This window comes from Eubalaena glacialis, chromosome 2 (genome assembly GCF_028564815.1).
Source record: "Eubalaena glacialis isolate mEubGla1 chromosome 2, mEubGla1.1.hap2.+ XY, whole genome shotgun sequence".
NCBI lineage: Eukaryota > Metazoa > Chordata > Mammalia > Artiodactyla > Balaenidae > Eubalaena > Eubalaena glacialis.
The window spans coordinates 116,407,029-116,428,319 of NC_083717.1; the positions used below are offsets into that span (position 1 = coordinate 116,407,029).

The 21,291-nt window shown below is 39.9% G+C and overlaps 1 protein-coding gene across 2 annotated transcripts in view; it reads right to left on the minus strand.

The window, feature by feature from the left end:
- FMN1 (formin 1) overlaps positions 1-21,291 on the minus strand; it is a 414,086-nt gene that overhangs the window by 173,284 nt on the left and 219,511 nt on the right. For both annotated transcript variants that reach the window (XM_061180550.1, XM_061180551.1), the window contains one exon: positions 2,489-2,576. In XM_061180550.1, coding sequence (XP_061036533.1) covers positions 2,489-2,576 — 88 coding nt within the window. The remainder of the gene's footprint in view (positions 1-2,488; positions 2,577-21,291) is intronic.

Consider the following 21,291-nt stretch of genomic DNA (forward strand, 5'->3'; position numbering starts at 1 on the left):
AAGTCACCATGAACATTCAACCCAACAAGGCTGGAGTGCCATGGGAAGAAGGTTTACAGTCCTGAGATGGTAACTGGAATAGCACATGGCCGGAATGAGTCTGATCCATATGGCAATCTGATGTGTACTACAACAGGACATGCCTAAAAAGAAATGAATAGAGTCCAAGGTGCTGTTGACATTGTAAAGCTCATATCCATAGTGCTACCTGTCATGGTGATGAAACCAAGCATACTTGATTTTTACCAGGCTTATAAACAGTACCGTGGTTTAGGACAAGACTCTGCCACTATACCTGAAAACTTCCTTTCTATTTCAATGATTGCATCACAAAAGTGACTCTCCTTGACAAAAGATTATAAACTTCCCTGCCGATATTCTTTTGGTTTTATTTTTTCATTTTTCATTTGCATCAGCATCACAGTTTTCTGTGTGAATTTCAGAAATTCCATTCTAGAAGATCTAATACCTAAAGCCACTGAAGAATCCTTTTCTAACTTTGATGGTGGACCTTGCCAGCCACCCTCTGCCCCAAACTCAAATCAACTAGTGCAACATTGTCTGAGGTTTAATATTCACACTTATGTATTCAGTTCTACTATTAAGCTTAAATATTAAAAACAGACAAGCTTATTTAAATACTCTGTGACTGCCATCTGATTCAGGATATGTTTAGTTTTATGTGGAATTTTAAATGTTTGTAATAAAGCAAAATTTTAAGCCCTTAACAAAGCTTTTTTCAGAGGAAAAATAATGTATGAAAGTTTCTTAAGTGCCTTTCAGTTCGGGACCTACGGGGGTCTTCTGCTGTGTCTCAGAATAAAATAACTTTGAGGCAACACCAACTAAAACCTGAAAGGAAGTGTGGTTTCAGAGTGTCTCCTGTTACACCCAAGCTAAATTCTACTGAAACCATCTATGAGAGATTGTATTACCACTCAGAAAATATTATCAGTGACATGTCAAAATGAAGATTTACATTTAACTGATGACCGAGAAAGGGGGAGCACTGTCTTCATGCAAGACGCAGATTTCAAAAACACCAGAAGGTTTTTGGGTTTACTTTTCTAGGGCCTAAGAAAAATATATACAAGTAAAATTCCCTCTCTAAATGTCTTATTTCAAACTGAGCCAAAGGAAACCAAGTTGAAATCGCGTCATTTGAAAAAGATTAGGGGATTAAGAAACAGTGACATAACCGAGTGGATGAAGAAGGAGAGTGTTTCTCCATAGAAGCATTCCTGCTAATGAAGAAGAAATGAGGGAATTAGGAGATCATTATTCGGCAAACTTCTAATGAAATAATGAATCTAGGCAAAGATCATTAGTGCCCACCAACATCATAGAGAGACACCAGATATTATGTATCTCTTGATAGAGTATACAATAGCATCTGTGAAGTACTCTTCCTCCACTCAGATTAACTCTCTAGATCAAACTTAGAGTCTGCAGGAACCATAGGGGACAGAAGAACATAATAAAAACCAGGCAACACAAACAGCAAAATCTAAAATGTGGGAAATTCCACAGGATATTCTTCTTTTTTGAAGAAACTGGCTTCTTCAAAAAAATAATTACCAAAAAAAACAAAAATAGAGGACAGAAACCTCTAGATCAAAAGAAACCCCTGAGAGGGGACTTCTCTGGTGGCGCAGTGGTTAAGAATCTGCCTGCCAATGCAGGGGACACGGGTTCGATCCCTGGTCTGGGGAAGTCCCACTTGCCGCGGAGCAACTAAGCCCGTGTGCCACAGCTACTGAGCCTGCGCACTAGAGCCCACGCGCTGCAACTACTGAGCCCACGCACCACAACTACTGAAGCTTGCGAGCTCTAGGACCCGCGTGCTGCAACTACTGAGCCCATGTGCTGCAACTACTGAAGCCCGTGTGCTGCAACTACTGAAGCCCGCGTGCCTAGAGCCCATGCTCCGAAACAAGAGAAGCCACCACAATGAGACGCTCACGCACCTCAACAAATAGGAGCCCCTGCTCACCACAACTAGAGAAGAGTCGGCGCGCAGCAACGAAGACCCAATGCAGCCAAAAAAAAGAAACCCCTGAGAGATGGACACATCTAAGGCAATGAGTGAAATCTGTTTGGATCCTCATTCAAACTAACTGTAAATGAATGGATGAATTTACAGACAATCAGTGATATTAGAACTACATACTTGATGACACTGAGAAATTATTGCAAATGTTTTTAAATGCATGATGATGGCACCGGAGTTACGCTTAAAGTATCCATATCTTTTCGTGGTGTGTTACCATTTTAAAGGATGAATTATAAAATGTCTGAGATTTGCTTCATAGTAATCTAATAGAAGGAGGGTGCTTTAGATGAAACAAGAGTGGACTAATGGTTTTGTAGCTAGGTACAGGGTACACGGGATTCACCGCGGCATTCTAATTTTGTATATGTTTGATATTTTTCACAATAAAAGCTGGAAATTTTTAAAGTTGGAATAAAAACGATGAATAAGACTTACCCTGCTGGATATCCTTCATTTCTAAATGCAAACTAGATATCAAGATTCCCACAGTTTGAGATCGTTTTCCATCCAATAACTTGATGATCTGGAATTTTAAAAAATTAACACAAGCTCAAATAACCAGGCAATCTTTCAGAAGCATTCCGAAAACCTTCATAGTTTTAGATAGTCTGGTAAACTAAACTGATGCTACAGTCACTCTATTTTAATACTTTAATTTGAATATAACTTATCCACAAGTATAGATATTTTAGAAAATAAACGGAAAACACCACCCTAAATTCCACCAATCTAATACGAGCACTCAAATCTTTATTTTACTCTGATCTTTTTTATTCAAACACATCTTAACTAAGTTGTAATTGCAACACACGTACAAGTTTTTATCCAACTTTTCCACTTATCATTGGCCTGTTTCCACGTTGGACTTCGTAAGTCACTTCACAGCCTCTAGCCTCCTTGGCTGCAGGATCATCTGCTGAGTGGTTTAGGGGAAAGATCATTGAGATCTCGACTCCGCTGTTTACCAGTGATATGGCCTCGGAAAAGTGACTTAACCTCTAGGAATTCAACTTTTTCATCACGAAGTAGGGCTGACTGTACTTAGTTTGTACATTTATTCTAGAAATTAAATGGCATAATATATATAGGTAAAGCACCTAAAACAGTTCCTGACACAGACTTATTATTTAAATAAAATTGCCCTAGTCAGGAGGGTTAGGTTGCTTTGTATTTGTGCTATGATTAATATAAATAATACTTTGTACATACAGATTTAATTTGAAATTATTTAGAAGTGGTCTTTTATAATAATATATGTATACAGAAACTTTTATAATCTTTTTAGAAACTCCAAATACTTCATTGCCAATAATTTCGACCCCTATGAATATTCCATGGAGAGCTCATCACAGTTTTGTCTCTCTCTAAACCAAATCAGCTCCAAAGAATGTATTGCACAGTGGCCACTAAGGGAGAAAAATTATCTTTTTTTTCTCTCTTGTGGCAGGGCTACAAAAATCAATAGGAAATACGCACAACACGTCACCAAATCTTAGGCTTTTAATGCACTTTTCTGGGTAAAATACAAACTAAAGAGCTATGCTTCCTCTCCCACCTATGTACACACAAACTTACCAAAAATGTAGTGAAGACAAGATTAAACAGTAACATCTACATTTATATTGGTACTAACTAGCTGAGTTGCTTGCTGGTTGAACAATAAGGGATAACAGGAGCTTGCTCCAACCAAGACTGTCTATTTGTCCAACTGTCTAATTACCTATTGATTGATGCTGAATCAATTATTGCCAGCCCTTTATCTTTCTCTGCTCAGCATGGCTGCTCTTATCTTACTGTTAGGCCGAAAGTACAGTAAACACTAAGCTTTCATCAAGATAAAAGGAAAATCTGATTTTCAGCCTAATGTGTTTAATCATTTCAACATTAGCCTTAAAGAAAGATTCTTGGAGAATACAGAATTGCAGTTTTTAAAAGAAATAAAGAAGGTACTTGGTATTTTTATTTATTTTTTATATGAAAGCAAAGGAACAAGATATTATGTATATCAAATATCTTCTTAAAAAATGCAATTTCTAGCTTTTTCTTAGAGAACACAAATTTAAAGTGAAACGATTTTTAAAGTCCAATACAAAATTAAGAAAAACCTACCGAAGCTTCGTGTAAATATTCAGACATGCATTCATTCATTAACAAATATCTGCTGTGCATCTGTTACATGCCTGGCACTGCTCTGGACTCATGCCCTTGACGTCATAAATTTTGTAGAATTTAATGATTTAAAATTGCTGAGAAGAACTAAAAAGGTGAATAAAACCATGACCTGAACTAACTGCAAAGCAAATTCAAAATAAGAAAAGCTTTGGGAATTGACTAGATTTATCCTTAAAAGACCATGATAGTGCCTGAGATACAAGCTTGGTCGTGGCATACACATCAATGTCAAAGGAGACAGGGGGCTTCCCTGGTGGCACAGTGGTTGAGAGTCTGCCTGCTAGTGCAGGGGACACGGGTTCAAGCCCTGGTCTGGGAGGATCCCACATGCCGCGGAGCAGCTGGGCCTGTGAGCCACAACTACTGAGCCTGCGCGTCTGGAGCCTGTGCTCCGCAACAAGAGAGGCCGCGACAGTGAGAGGCCCGCGCACCGCGATGAAGAGTGGCCCCCGCTTGCCGCAACTAGAGGAAGCCCTCACACAGAAACGAAGACCCAACGCAGCCAAAAAAATAAATAAAATAAATAAATAATAATTAAGGGGGGGAAAAAAAAAGGAGACAGGCACAGGAATCAAATTTATGACAAGAGGACAACTGGGTTGCAAAAATGTCTTCAAACCAACATTCACCATGCTATCCAGTTAAGGTTCTGAAAACCCTGGGTAACACATTCTACCTACAGGAAAAACAAGGTTCAAATTCAATGTTTTCTAATAGCTAATTAAAAGAAAGCAAGAGAGTAACCACAAGAGAACAGAGAGAGAGGGAGGGACTGAAATTGAGATTGAGTCTCTGTCTGTCATTGGATAAAAGCAAGCAGCCATCATCAAAAAGTCTACAAACAATAAATGCTGGAGAGGGTGTGAAGAAAAGGGAACCCTCTTACACTGTTGGTAGGAATGTAAATTGGTACAGCCACTATGGAGAACAGTATGGAGGTTCCGTAAAAAAAAAAACCTAAAAATAGAACTACCATATGGCCCAGCAACCCCACTCCTGGGCATATATCTGGAGAAAACCATATTTCGAAATGATACATACACCCCAATGTTCATTGCAGCACTATTCACAGTAGCCAAGACATGGAAGCAACCTAAGTGTCCACTGACAGAGGAATGGATAAAGAAGATGTGGTACATATATACAATGGAATACTACTCAGCCATAAAAAAGAATGAAATTCTACCATTTGCAGCAACATGGATGGACCTAGAGATTACCATACTAAGTGAAGTAAGTCAGACAGAGAAAGACAACATACATCGCTTATATGTAGAATCTAAAATGATACAAATGAACATATTTACAAAACAGACATGGACTCACAGACTTCGGAAACAAACTTATGGTCACCAAAGGGGAAAGGTCGGGGGGAGGGATAAATTAGGAGCTTGGGGTTAACATATACACGCTACTATATATAAAATAGATAACCAACAGGGACCTACTGTATAGAACAGGGAACTCTATTCACTATTCCGTAATAACCTATGTGGGAAAAGAATCTGAAAAAGAATGGATATATGTGTATGTGTAACTGAATCACTTTGCTGTACACCTGATACTAACACAATATGGTAAATCAACTATACTCCAATATAAAATAAATATTAAAAAAAAACAAAAACAAGCAAATCCATCCCCACTTCATTGTTCAACCAGGCTGTCCTGTGGAAAGGATGTTACCATCCTTGCAATTCTGTTTAATAACCTGGCACGGCAAGTGTTTGGAAAGAAAGTGTCTGTTACCTTGGGCTGGACTGAGACCTTAAGAGTTTTCTGAAATGCGGTGCTACTTCCTAAAAAGGCGGTAGGCAGTGCTCAAGTCAGAGCATTTGTATTCTCTTCCTTATTTGTGTCAAATTCTCTGTCTACCTCTAACTAGACCTTTAAAAATAGTCTCTCTTCAATTGTGGAGTAACACCAGGTTTCTCAAAACCACCTAAAATGGTAGGAACACAATGGACACGGAATGCATATATGCCCTAAGCCCTCGTTTCTTTTGTTTTCATGACTGAAAGGTTTAATTTTTTTCCTTTTACTACAGTAAAAAAAAAAAAGGGAGAAAGGAAAACATGAAATCTACCATATTAACAACATTTTAAATGTACAGTACATCACTGTTAACTATATGCACACTGTTGTACAGCAGATGTCTAGAAGTTTTTCATCCTTCATGATGGAAACTCTATACCCCTTGAACAGCTATACTCCATTTCCTTCTCCCCCCAGCCCCTGGGCAGCTTTCTGCTTCTACAAGTTTGACTGCTTTAGATACCTCATGTAAACAGAATCATGCAGTATTTGTCCTTTTGTGACTGGCTGATTTCACTTAGAATAACATCTTCGAGGTTCATACATGTTGTAGCATGTGATAGAATCTCCTTCCTAAGGCTGAATAATATTCCATTGTGTTTGTGCGTATATATATATATGTGCGCATATACCTATATACATATGTGTATATATGTATTCCGTTGTGTGTGTGTGTGTATATATGTGCGTATTGTATGTGTGTGTGCATATATATAAATATATCCATCAATGAACATTTAGCTTACTTCTTAGCTATTGTGAATAATGCTGCAGTGAACAGGGGAGTGCAAATATCTCTTTGAGATCTTGTTTTCAATTCTGTTGGATAAATACCTAGAAGTGGGATTGCTGGATAATGTGGTAGTTCTATTTTTCTAATTTCTCAGCATCTTTACCAACACTTGTTATGTTTTTGTTTTTGATAACAGCCATCCTGCTAGGTGTGGTTTTGATTTGCATTTCCCTGATGTTAGTGATGTTGAACATCCTTTCATATACCTGTTGGCCATTTGTAGGTCTTCTTTGGAGAAATGTCTATACATGTCCTTGCCCATTTTTAAATCAGGTTTACAAAAACTGAGTTGTAGGAGTTCCTTACATATTTTGAGATACTAACCCTTTATCAGACATACGGTTTGCAAATATTTTCTCCCATTCCATATATATCCTTTTCATTCTGTTGATTGTTTCTTTTGCTGTGTAGATGCTTCTTAATTTGATATAGTTCCACTCGTCTATTTTTGCTTTTGTTGCCTGTGGTTTGGTGTCATTTCCAGGAAATAACTAGCAAGACCAATGTTATGAAGCTTTTCTCATGTTTTCTCACAGGAATTTTACACGTTCAGATCTTACATTTAAGTCTTGAATCTATTTTGAATTGATTTTTGTTTATGCTGAAAGATAACCGTCCAATTTCATTCTTTTGCATTTGGATATCCAGTTTTCCCTGCACCATTTGTTGAAGAGACTATCCTTTCCCCATTTTTTAGTCTTGGCACTCTTGTTGATGATCATTTGACCACATTCGTGTGGGTTTATTTCTGAGCTCTCTCCTCTGTTCTGTTGGTCTATGTCTGTCTTTATACCAGTACCATCCTGTTTTGCACACTGTACAACAGGCATACCTCGGAGATACTGCAGGTTTGGTTTCAGATCACTGCAATAAAGTGAATATCGCAATAAAGTGAGTCACACAAAGTTTTTGCTTCCCAGTGCATATAAAAATTATGTTTACACTATACTGCAGTCTATTAAATGTGCAAGAGTATTATGTCTAAAAAAGCAATGTATATACCTTAATTAAAAATAGTTTATTACTAAAAAATGCTATCACTTGAGCCCTTCAGCAGGTGGTAATATTTTTGTTGGTGGAGGGTCTTGCCTCAGTGTTGATGGCTTCTGACCGGTCATGGTGGTGGTTGCTGAAGGTTGGGGTGGCTATGGCAAATTTCTTAAAATAAGACAGGAATAAAGTCTGCCACATCCATTGACTCTTCCTTTCACAGACAACTTCTCTGCAGCCGGCAGTGCTGTCTGATAGCACTTTACCCAGAGTAGAACTTCTTCCAAAATTGGAGTCAATCCTCTCAAACCACGCTGCTACTTTGGCAACTAAGTTTGTGTCGTATTGCAAATCCTCTGCTGTCATTTCAACAGTCTTCACAGCATCTTCACCAGGAGTAGACTCCATCTCAAGAAACCACTTTCTTTGCTCATGCAGAAGAAGCAACTCCTCATCTGTTCAAGTTTTATCATGAGATTGCAGCCATTCAGTCACCTCTTCAGGCTCCACTTCTAATTCTAGTTCTCCTGCAATTTCCACCACATCTGCAGTGATTTCCTCAAAGTTATCCATGAGGGTTGAAATCAACTTCTTACAAACTCCTGCTCATGTTGATATTTTGACAGCTTAGCATGAGTCACCAATGTTCTTAATAGCATCTAGAATGGTGAACCCTTTCCAGAAGGTTTTCAATTGACTTTGCCCAGATCCATCAGAGGAATCACTATCTATGGCAGCTATAGCCTTACAAAATGTATTCCTTAAAGAATAAGACTTGAAAGTCAAAATTACTCCTTGATGCATGGGCTGCAGAATGGGTGTTGTGTTAGCAGGCATGAAAACAACATGAATCTCATTGTACATTTCCATCGAAGCTCTTGGGTGACCAGGTGCACTGTCCATGAGCAGTAATATTTTGAAAGGAATCTTTCTCCTGAGCAGTAGGTCCCAAACGTGGGCTTAAAATATTCAGTTAACCATGTTGTAAACAGATGTGCTGTGATCCAGGCTTTGCTGTTCCATTTATAGAGCACAGGAAGAGTAGAATTAGCACAATTCGTAAGGGCCCTAGGATTTTTGGAACGGTGAATAAGCACTGGCTTCAACTTCAAGTCACCAGATGCATTAGCCCCTAACAAGAGAGTCAGCCTGTCCTTTGAAGCTTTGAAGTCTTGAAGCCAGGCTTTGACTTCTCTTTCTCGAGCTATGAAAGTCCTAGATGGAATCTTCTTCCAACAGAAGGCTGTTTCAGCTACACTAGAAATCTGTTTAGTGTAGCCACCTTTATGAATTATCTTAGCTAGATCTTCTGGATAACTTGCTACTTCACCTTGCACTTTCACGTTATAGAGATGGCTTCTTTCCTTAAACTTCATGAACCAACCCCTGCTAGCTTCAAACTCTTCTTCGGCAGCTTCCCCACCTCTCTCAGCCTTCATAGAATTGATGAGAGTTAGGGCCTTGCTCTGGATTAGGCTTTGGCTTAAGGGAATGCTTCAGCTGATTTGATCTAGCTAGACCACTAAAACTTTCACCGTTTCACTTTCTTATCATCTGTGTGTTCACTGGAATAGCACTTTTAATTTCCTCCAAAAATTTGTCCTTTGTATTCGCAACTTGGCTAACTGGTGCAAAAGGCCTTAGCTTTAGGCATATCTCGGCTTTCGACATGCCTTCCTCACTAAACCTAATCACTTCTAGCTCCTGATTTCAAGTGAGCGATGTGTGAATCTTCCTTTCACTTGAACACTTAGAGGACATTGTGGGGTTCTTAATTGGCCTAATTTCAATATTGTTGAGTCTTAGGGAAGAGGGAGGTCTGAGGAGAGGGAGAGAGATGGGGGAATGGCTGGCTGGTGGAGCAGTCAGAATACACCCAACATTGATTCGGTTCCCCATCTTATGTGGGCGTGGTTCATGGTGTCCCAAAACAATGACAATAGTTACATCAAGGATCACTGATCGCAGATCACCATAACAAATATAATAATAATGAAAAAGTTTGAAATGTTGTGAGAATTACCAAAATTGGACATGAAATGAGTAATGCTGTTGGGAAAAATGGCACCAATAGACATGAGCAATGCTGAGACGTGAAATGAGCAATACTGTTGGGAAAAATGGCACCAACAGACTTGCTCGACACAGGGCTGCCGCAAACCTTCAATTTGTAAAAACGGCAGTATCTGCAAAGCACAATAGAACAAGGGTGCCTGTAGTTTGTAAAGCTTCTAATTTAGGAAGTGGAGGACACTACCAAACAAATTATAAGGAAAAAAATCAGAAGTAAAAAAGGGGTTAAAAAGCCCACAAAGAGTAGAATACATATTTTAAAATATTCTTAAGTCCAATATGCAAAATGACTAAAAAAAAAAAAAAACACGGAGGAAAACAACACATTAGACTTAATAAACAGACCCAGTGGGAATTCAGTCAGCTAAAAAGTCCCGTCCGAGACTTCAGTATATATTCAGATCATTCCTGAGGTCACTTGAGGTTGTATTTCTATAGGATAGACTTATAGAAATGGTTCAAAGAGCATGTCCATTTTACATTCTGATAAATATTGTCGAATTGTTTCTAATAGGTGCCATCAATTTATACTCCTGCCAAGTATTTGAGAGTGACAGTTTTCCTGTTCCCTCACCCACTCTGAGTATTATCAGTTTTAAAAATGTTGGTCAATATGATAGGTAAAATGTTTTTTCACCATTTGGCATTTTTAATGATTTAATAGTAAGGCTAACCATCTGATTACTGGTCACATGTTCTTGTGAACTGTCTTTGTATCCTTTTTGCTGTTTTCCAATGACTATCTATTGGGATGGTTCAATGCAAAGAAATTTAAATAATGACATAGCTGAACAGCGGGAAGAGAGACTTACACCGAGATTGCTGTGGATAAGAGGCATTTTCTAAGGGAAGAAGGGGGAAGCGAACTACCTTTTACTGCGCCCCTACTAAGGTTTTATGCGCCTCTGCACACGAGCCAATCCAAGTGGAGAGTTGTGAATTGGGGGCAGTGAGCACCATGATATTGTAAACTTTTATTCCTTTAGTGGCCCCCTGTGGATTTCCAGAAAGGTAACAATTCTATAGGCTCAGGAGTCCTGTAGAGTCAGTGCAGTCACCTCACTGCTAGGGCGTTAAAGCAAGGGGCACAGAACTAGAAGGACACTTTGTTCTAACCCAATTCTCCTTTCTGATATTTGTGATCAAATGTCATTACTCCTTACCCAGATTTTTACCTATTATCTGAGGCATTTACCTTCACAGCGGAGTAGGTAGGAAGAAAACATCGAGGAAAAAAGACAAGATTGAGAAAACTGATGGAGAGAACAAACAAGGAAAAGAAAGAGGGAGGACAAAGTTTTTTGTTTTTGTTTTTAAGATGTTCAGTTAGTTATCAACCAATAATTATTACACTGCCTTTAAAATATTCTTTTTTAGAATCACGGTCAAGTTTCAAATAACCAGATGCAATTTATGGAGAACCTTCCACTAACTGAAAATTCCTCTTGTTTTTCTTTTATTGTATCATAATCATTCTTGCTAAGTTAACTTCTAGACAGATAAAGTCAACTTCAAAATTCCTCTCTGAAGAGAAAGAAAATATGAGAGGAAGATAAACTAATCTTGGGTATTCTTCCCAATTCACTAGTTTCTCTAAAATATCATGGGCTTGAAAGAAATCACAATCAACTATACCTTCCCTATTTGCATTACTGAACAGTGAAGACTGGCGATCGTAATGATTATCTGGAAAACTTTTAGAATCCTAAATTGCCTGAGGCTGTCAGATATATAATAGCCTGCCTTTTTTATAGTAGGAACTTTTCTATTGAATACATTTAAAAAATAACCACAGGACTTTAAATACAAAAAACCCCATAACATATCAAATCATTTATTAACTAAAAATTTAATTAATCAGCACCAACCCATTCTTTAAGCATTCTGGTTGTTATTATCCTGTGTTATTTTAACAAATTTTTAAAGTTGTCTGGCCCAAGTCAAAGGTTCCCAGCAATGGAACAACCTAAGTAGAAATACAAATAAAACTAAGAACCAGAGCCATAAGTACAATGGTCCTGCCCTCTAGCTTTTAGCTTGAGCCTTCTGAGCTGTCATATTCCCTTGACCAGCTATGGAAGGTGACAGGCATCATCATCTGGTGACTAGTCGTTAAGAGAAAAATCAGGAGACCAGCCTTCTATTTCTAGGCCTGCCCTGACTATCATCCCACACCAATGCTGAGACACAGCCAGTCCAATTCAGCAACATTCACAATCTGCAAACTCCGATGTCGGTGCACTGCAGGGCTATAAAGATTAAAAATAACATATATATATATACACACACACACAAACACATACATGTATGTATATATATGTCCATATATATACATCCTCGTTCAATGGGAGTTCAAAGACTGGTTTATTTATATGAGAGAAACTCACATAAATAAGTCTGACATAAGGGAGCTATTTACAGGGATCAGCTAACATGAAGAGTTTCTAATTGTTCTTAGGTCTATGATACCTAAAAAAATGCCAGGACTCATTGAAAGTGGGGATTTTAAGTGAAATGGCTGTTTTGGGCAGAGTCTTCCTCTGGGTAACCTGAAAACATTTCCAGAAGCGTTCCACTCAGTGCGTTTTCCCTGAAACAAAAGTCCAGGTCTCACCTCTGGAAAACCTCTCCACGAGGGAGAGTTGAGAGATGAGAAGCTCTGCAGACCAGGACCTGCAACCAACACTGTAACCTAAGCTCCCCTTAGCCACGCAGAAAGGGCTCCTTCCATGCCACGTGGCCACTGGGGTGAAGGTTCTGCATTAGGCATTACGACCAGCCAGCAGGAGGGGCTTTCACACTGCAGACCCTCAGGCCAGTCCTCCACATTTGACTGCTGGATATTGGTAGGATTCCTGACTTTATTAGTCCATAGCTTCATAATGCGAATGTCAAATCCATGGTTTTCCACGTGGATGTGGAACAGGTAGGCAGAATTATGCCTTGAAGCTCTCAATGTGACCTCCTTCCAAGTGGGTCCGGGGAATGAAGTGCCCCTTTCAGGCTGTTCGAGAAAGATATTTCAGAAAACATTTATGAGAGCGTATGAGTACTTATAAAAGTTGGCTCACCTACTGAATATTCTGCTTTAAGTGGATTTTGGAATGACTTAGCTGTTAGCGTTGAAGAAACCTGCAGATGTTGCCTGACTTACCCTCTTCCTTTGGAATGGCCCAGATATTTAAGGATGGACCTTACTTTAGAAGAAAGCTCACACTTTAAGAAATTATTACAGTTACAGGCATATAACAGACACATATTTATAGCCATTTTCCATCAAACAAATAAAACGCAATCCTACCTCAGCTAATTGTAAACACAACCTAAATTTTTCATCCTATTCCTACTCTATGACTGCTCCCCATACCCGTTTTTCATTCTTCTTTGTCTTTAGCTGCATATTACTTGATTTGTTATAATCCTTAAGATCATTTTCTAGTATTAAGTAGCTTTTGGCACTGAAGCGTTTCACTTTATGTCTGACTGGAATTCCTCATGCTTCCATTTCAAACAATCTTGTTCTGCTCTCAGGGAAGGCAGACAATGGCTGGTCTCACCATCCTCTACACAAAGCCCCTTCATAAACCTCAAGACCATCTTTTTTTTTTTTTTTTTTAAAAAAACAAGCGATGCTTTATATCAAAGCCTTAAAAATCAGTTTCTGAGACGCATTAGCAAGCCCTCAGTTTATCTTGGTCCTATCTGGAGTCAGCTGAACTTGGCAACACATGGCCTTCTCCTAGGTATAATTACAGTCTGGAGGAGAATGCAATTTGTGCAGCATTCCACTGACCTACAAGCTGACCTTGTGCAGGGGCAAATTCACAGGTTGTGTGAAACCCTATTAGACATGCCTAGTTTAAGGCAAAGCCTTTCCAGACCCCCGCCGCATGCTAGGATTAGGGCCTGTCACACATGCGCACTATTACATCGCCTAAGGACCTCTCACCATGCCTTCCAGAGAGGGGAAGGCAGGCCCACACCCCACCCTGTCTAAACCTGCACCTTGAGCCCGTGCATCCAAATCATTATTATTTCTTACATATGTGGATTTTTAGAAAAATCTGCCTCGTCGAATAAGAATGAAGACAGGAATGGGAAGACAGATTTGCTCCAGTGGAAAAACCACACCCTGACTGCTCAACTAGAAAAGTCTTGCCAGACAGACCAAGAAAGAATTCCTGCCAGGTCCAGTGGGATTTTCACATCTTCATAAAATCCATATATATCTTTAGCTTTCTGCCTGAGCTTGGCAGACGTGGCCAGAAATAAAAATAAAAATAAATCGTCTGGATAGGCCATGAATGCTGGAGGCACACTTGGCCAAGTGAGTTCGGCACAGCTACAAAATAAAGAGAATCACAGAAGCCTTCTTCTTCCAGGGAGCCCTCCCTGTCTGAAAAAGAGGAGTCATTTCCACACTTATACCTTAGCTAAACACCAAACACATTGAAACCTAAAGCAGATCAGGTGGGTATTCTGTTCTTCGGCTTAGTCCACACATTTGAACTTTCTCAGTTTCAGTCACGGGATTTCCATCTCCAGTGAAGTCGGTTTTATCACAGAGCCTGGAGGACAGGCCCCATGTCTAGTTAAATACAGCCTTATGTGTTATCACCACTGAACATCTTTCGGTCACTTCAGGCAAATTAAGTACATGTGAAATTTGCTGCCTTTCCCTTCTTCCACCAAAAACAAACAAATAAATGAAGGCTCTACATACATGGGTCGATCTTTACTTTCGAGACAATGATATATATCAAATCTCCACGGGCAGGACATTTTCGACTATAGAGAACAAATTAGTACATGGCTTGCCTCTCTCAGGGAGATCAAACAACACAGTGGAGAATACACAGAAAGGAGACAATCTGACTCTCCAAAGCAAAACTCTGAAAAACACTATTTCTATTTTTGTGCCTTCAGACTGGCCATATCTTTTGCTTATGCTTCATATCAACACTCACCAAATTCTACTACTTGGCAAAACTACAGACATTCAGAGGCTGGCATAAAGCACATGTGCTACTGATGACAAGTCAGCTTGCCTCCTTAACAGTAATCCTTTGCATTTCTAAGGCACTAGCTTCCAAACGGACCAAGGTACTTTCATAATGACTGCTGCATTTATCTTGAAGACATTCCCATGGACTAGGTTGAAAAGCAGGTAGAATCCTACGGTGGAGATGTAGAAATTGATGCATCTATCCTAAGGGCTTTAAGCTTGGGTGACTGAGCTGATAATTTCCTCTGGATTCCTCCAAATCACAAATATAAATCAGTATGGAGTCTGAATTTTGGCTGGATTAGAGAGAGCGGTATCTTGTGGGGATGAGATAGGGTATATCTCAGAGAACCCCTAGGTTTAATATTTTTACTCTCATTTAACTCTCACCCATTCACATACTCCCCAAATTGGAAATCCTTATTTTATAAGTAATAGAAATCTAATTTGGAAAACAGAGTGTTTCCCAATGGACATTCCAAGATATAACACAAGATGATACACGGTCATGAGGCATGGTAGCCCGTGGATGTAGGCCTCATATGCACCCTCTCCCCACGCCCCCCCCCCCCCCAAAAAAAAATCATGGAAATAAGCAACTGACACAATCCCACTTCACAGCTGTGGCCAGCCTTGTGCCCTCCCTGACACTGCTAATGTGATGGTGACTGGAGATGAGACAGGTAAACAACTACTTTTCCCAGCCAGTACCAAGAGCTAGGGCCAGCTGGAGGGGAACAGCAGGACCCGAGTTGGCAGCCATCTTGCTCTCTCCTCAGGCAGAATAAGCGCTCCCTTGGACACATGCATTTGTTTCTTGGTTGGTGCCCAGGAAAATAAATGCTGACTCAGGTTCCTTGTCCCTTCTTCTCCTGCACTCCACCCCCTGCCACTCTTTGGCATCACACCCAGAGGAGCTGGTTGGCGGGCTCCATGGTGCCATATTATGAAATGTCACGTGACTTGGTGTAAACAAGCCCTCGCCGCTGATGGCCAGCGTGGGTGGGTACGCTTCTGGGTAGTGGCCTCCATCAACTGGCCTGATAAATGGCGTTAAAATAAGCTTTCCACACACATCCTGATATCTGTGCCACCAAATGTTTCAAGGAAAACTAAGCTGCACTGTTCTGTCAAACTGTTAGGTCTGAATCTCTTCCATGGCCTTATTTTTGGGGACACGTAAAATTGCTCAGATGAAATTTACTTTAAGGATTTAGGCTCTTCACCAAGAAATGTGAAAAGGCAAATTGTCATCCTGTCCTGCGTCTGAGAACATATTTGGCATCCCATTCCCTTACCGATGAGACAGAAAAACCCTTTTATTGCTTTTCAGGCCAGTGAATTCTGTTCAGAAAGCAAATGGAGAGAGAAGGCCACAGCAGGTGAAGGCTGCGGTGGGGCAGGGAGTGAAGGGCACAGTGGGATTGGGGGGCGGGTGTGGGCAGGAGGTACTTCTGCTGGTTTTGGAGTTTTCCTGTTATGTAGAGAACAAACTCCAAAAACAAAATCACATGCATTTACTCTTGATCAGACACTCAGGAGAGACATCAGTGCATTCATTGTCCTGTCTGCAGACAGGACCAAAACTACTGTCACACCAAGGTACAGATGAGAAACGTCATCCTATGATTTCTTAGTGCTCAAGGCCCCTTAAAGAGTGCTTGCCTTAATAAATATGAAACAATTCTAAAACACTGACAACTAACCTGGTGAGAAGCAACTAGACAGAGGGCTATACAGCAGAAAAAAAGAAAAAAGAAAAAGAACAGAAGAGTATGAAGATATCAACTTCCAGTGAAACATAAAACAAAAAACAAAACAAATATTCAAGACTCTGACTTTGATGATGTGAATACTAAGCTTTGGTGGTCAGAAAGTGAGAGGAAACAGGGACTCTCTTTGGGACAGATGTTAATGTCAGGACAACCTGGGAAAGCTCAATTCCATACCTTCAGGTGGTCTCCAGTCATCATGGCTCAACTTTCTCAAAGCCAGGAACTTATTCCATACATGTAACTCACCCTTTAACAGCAGGGAGAAGAATTTATTTACTCTGTTTTAGGAGGGATGGGAGCACAGTGGTTCATTACTCCTGATACACCAGAGGCATGATGCCACAGGACCTCTGAGTCATGTTTTACTTGTTTTTTGTTTTACATCTCTTTATTACAATCTCACTTCAAATTCCTGTCTCAATAACCAATCTGCATGCCTAGCAAAGACTGGGAGAGTAAATGTTCCTTCTCTTCCCCTTCCCACCCTACTGGACCTAGCATCGAGGAGCAAAGGGAAAGCTTTCTCTCCATTACTCCTAAGTTGCCTGGGAAACATCTCCATCCTATATACCTCTATATCCTGTAGGCAAAGAGCCCTTAGAGAAGTTTGGTGGAGACCCTAAAAAACTGTCTATGGTATAAGTCAATTAACAACCTCTGGGATATCCTCTAGAAGTTTAGGGTGCCTGTGAATTAACAGGGACATCATGAAAAATACAAAATCTCATTCACCAGGTATGGATGAGACCTGTTTTGGATCGAACTGTATTCCCCCTAAAAAAGATATGTTGAAGTCCTAACCCCTAACATCTCACAATGTGACCTTATTTGGAAATAGGGTCATTGCAGATGTAATTAAGATGAGGTCCATACTGGAGGAGAGTATACCTCTAATCCAATATGACTGGCATCCTTTTAAGAAGATGGCCATGTGAAGACACAGAGACACACCAGGAGAAGGTCAAGTGTTGATGAAGGCAGCTGTATGCCAGGGAATGCCAAAGATTGCCAGCAAACCACCAGAAGATAGGAAGAGGGGGAGAAGGATTCCCCTACTGGCTTCAGAGGGAGCATGGCTCGGCCAACACCTTGATTTCATACTTGTAGTCTCTGGAACCGTGGAGACAATAAATTTTTGTTGCTTTAAGTCACCCAGTTCATGGTAGTTTAAGTTGGCCCTAGGAAACTAATACAAGGAGTGAGAATGTTTTATTTATAATAAGCTTCCAGGTGATACTTATGCTGCTGGACCATGGATAACACTTTGAGTAGCCAGGTGACTGCAAATGAATGAATGAATGAATGAATGAATGAATGAAGTATTTTGTTTACTATCACTGGCACTTAGCACAGAGCCTGATATATGTTTGTACGTTTATATAATGCCTAATTCCCAGAGTTTTTTTTTCTGCTAACTAACTAGCTGGAAATGTACCCCTTCCTCTATCAATTTCCATGGAGTCCTCTTTCAAAGCTACATGCTCAGTCAAGGAGTACAGCTTTCTCAGATAAGGCCAATCCCAGGTACACAGACAGCCATACTGCCCTCCAAAGGATTATAAATAACAAAGTTTATAAGACCTTTGGGCTTCCTGCCTTATTTATATAATTTCTCACTTAATATTAAGACATTGAATCTAGTCTCATACCTATTCTTGGTGGCTCAAATAGGGCTTTTCTCTCCAAAATTTAGAGTGTTAGGCTTTTGAAAAGAACACATGCTAATAATTACTCCAAGCTGGTTAGAGATAATGGGCAACAGAAAAGTTATTATCTTCAATGTCATCGTATGTCTTTGATATGATAATCATTGCATTCAAGGTATCAGAAATGATGGATGGCCTTTGATTTCGAGTGTACCATGATGCAAATTACCTGGCTCTTTCTCACTCCTGCTTGGAAGGTGAAGAGCTAGTGACAGTGGGCACCCCTAGCTTCAGGGCCTCCAGCCACTAGACAGCAAAATCGGTGACAAAACTCAAAGAGAAACACTTCCTCTTTAAAGATACCTAGGGCTACTTTCCTTTTTCCTTTTACGTACATACTTCATCTAGAACAACCTCGCACATAGTTCTAATTCACAGCTATTGCTGTAACATGCACTATTTACTACCTAAGTCATTCTACCCTGTTAACTTTCTGGGTAACAACAGATGACATAAGCACCACATTGTTTCTAAGGGGGCTCCCTGAGTTCCTTCTATACACATAAAATGACGATTCCAGGAAATGTTAGTAAGAAAGGAAAGATGAAAGAGCATGGTATACACATATTTTAAAACTGCTACAAGTTTTGGTTAAGGCTTACGGTCTATAACCCAGCACATTTCCCCTAAAATTAGTCTTTATCATCCTCCTTACTCTCACGGCCCATCTATCACGGAAAGAAAACACATTATATTCTTCAGTCATCCATGGGAATGGAGTAACATCACGATCCAAAATATTTATTCGCCATCATCCATGAAGAGTGAGCCTCTATATCGATCTTGGCTAGAATCACGAATATATGTTCCCTGAGGTTCCCTCATATGGACAGGTCACCTTCTGATAGTATGAGTGCAACAAGCACACAGTAGGTGATTTGTCCAGGGTCCTCCAGATGTCCTACTTCTACTCCTGTGTTCTTTCCCTAGCAATACATCTCCTTCCAGCAAGGATGTGCGTGCCTCATCCATCATGTTGCAACAAGGCAATACCTCTAAGAGGTGAAAATCGCAACTACTTTGAGTTTTAAGGTAGCACAGCAAAGGCCTGTCCACTTCCTTTTCTCTTATAAAATCAACCCCAAATGATAACACTGAGGATCAGAAACACACAATCTACCTCCAGTGAAACTAGCAGACCCCCTTAATTTCCAAACAGAAACATGAAGGCAAAAGTAGCTGGAAGAGAGGTAAATTCCATGGCAGAGTGACAGAAGGACAAACCTAATTGTCTGCAGAGGAAGGCAGAACCTTGGACATGCATGAATTAGAGGCACCACGTGCTGGGGAAGGGTGAGGTAGGGAGCTAAAAATAAGGGGATTATTTCAAAGTTAGTATATGGTGCAACTAGGTGCCAGGTGTATAATCCCATTTATCATTATCGGGAAGTATAGTTTCTAGACAAATTCAACCAGACAGACTTGGGACTCGTGGACATCAGGCACAGGAGAAGTTGGGATTGAGATCTTGTACTGGAATGGAGTCATTTTCAAAATTCCACATCCTTTCTTGGATTCTCTCTCAGAAAACTGGCAGTCAGGCTGACACCCCAGCCCCCAGAGTCAGGTGCCTGGAGAAATTCCACCTGGAAAAATGGATCAGTCTAAGAGCAAAGATAAACAGATCCTGTCATTCAGGGCCCACACAAATGAAATGGCTGGTCTGCAACTGTTTACCCTACTGGGAGACCCATCATTGGGCAAACCTCATCCATTCACACTGAGCTTCCATCCAGGTTTATCATGCCTTGATCTTACACATAAAATAGCAGCCAAGGATCACCAATTATTTGAGACACTCCTCTAACGTGAAATACAGAGGTCACAAACAAAAAAATGTAAAAAAAGAAACTTGGAAGAAGGGACAGAAGGAAAGTAAAAAGCAAAGGAAAATGTGAAGAAACTATAATTTATAAATTCAGAAAGGGAACTGTATTCTTTTAAAAATGAGCTTTTATAAATTCACATAGAATTCTGAAATACAAAAACCCTTGTCTACCAAAATAGGAAGTCCATGGTGACTGTTTAAAATTGTATTCACAATAGACAGCAGAATATCAGACAGATGGCCAGGGAGGGCATTGAAAACTGGTGCCCCTGGGGTGCAAGGTGGGAGCGGAACGGGGGGGCAACAGGAAATCTTTTTTTTTTTTTTAACAATTTTAAAAGCTGTGAAATATTATAGAAAAGAGTAGCATGTGCACGTTTATGTATAGTTTAAAGGACGACAAAAGTAAACCATGTACGGGCGTACACCTTACCAAACCGAGAACTGTTAACACCTTCGAAGGCCCTCTATCTTCCCCTACAATTCACCTCCAAAGGGACCATTTTTTCTAAATCGTATATTTATGATTCCCTTGCTTTAGAAAAAAGGTTTTGCCACAAACGTATGATTTCATAAAATTTTTTGACTTTTTATGTTTTTAACTTCAGACCAATGGAATCATTCATTTGTGACTTGCTTTCTCCACTGAACATCGTGTTTAAGAATCATCAGTGTGGATGCAGGTAGCTGTAGTTGAGTCTTTTTTATAAAAGCTGTGTAGTATTCTGTGATACTCCTCCACTCTAATGTTGATGGCCATTGTTGTCACTTTCAGATTTTTGCTATTATAAACTATGCTTTTAAGAACACTCTCACGAGTCTCCTGGTACAAAGTTGCAAAAGTTTGAGCAGAGGGTGTACACGTGTTCACGTGAACGAGACAGAGCCAAACTGTTTTCCAAGTATATAGAACAACTGACCTTCCCATTAGCAGCAATCAGAGTTCTTACTGCTTCACACTCTCCCAACATTTCAACAGTTATACTTTTTGATTTCTGTCAAGCCTGTGGGCCTAAAACGGTATCTCTGCATTTCCCTAGTTGTTGACTTGTTGATCATCTTTTCATATATTTAGTGACCA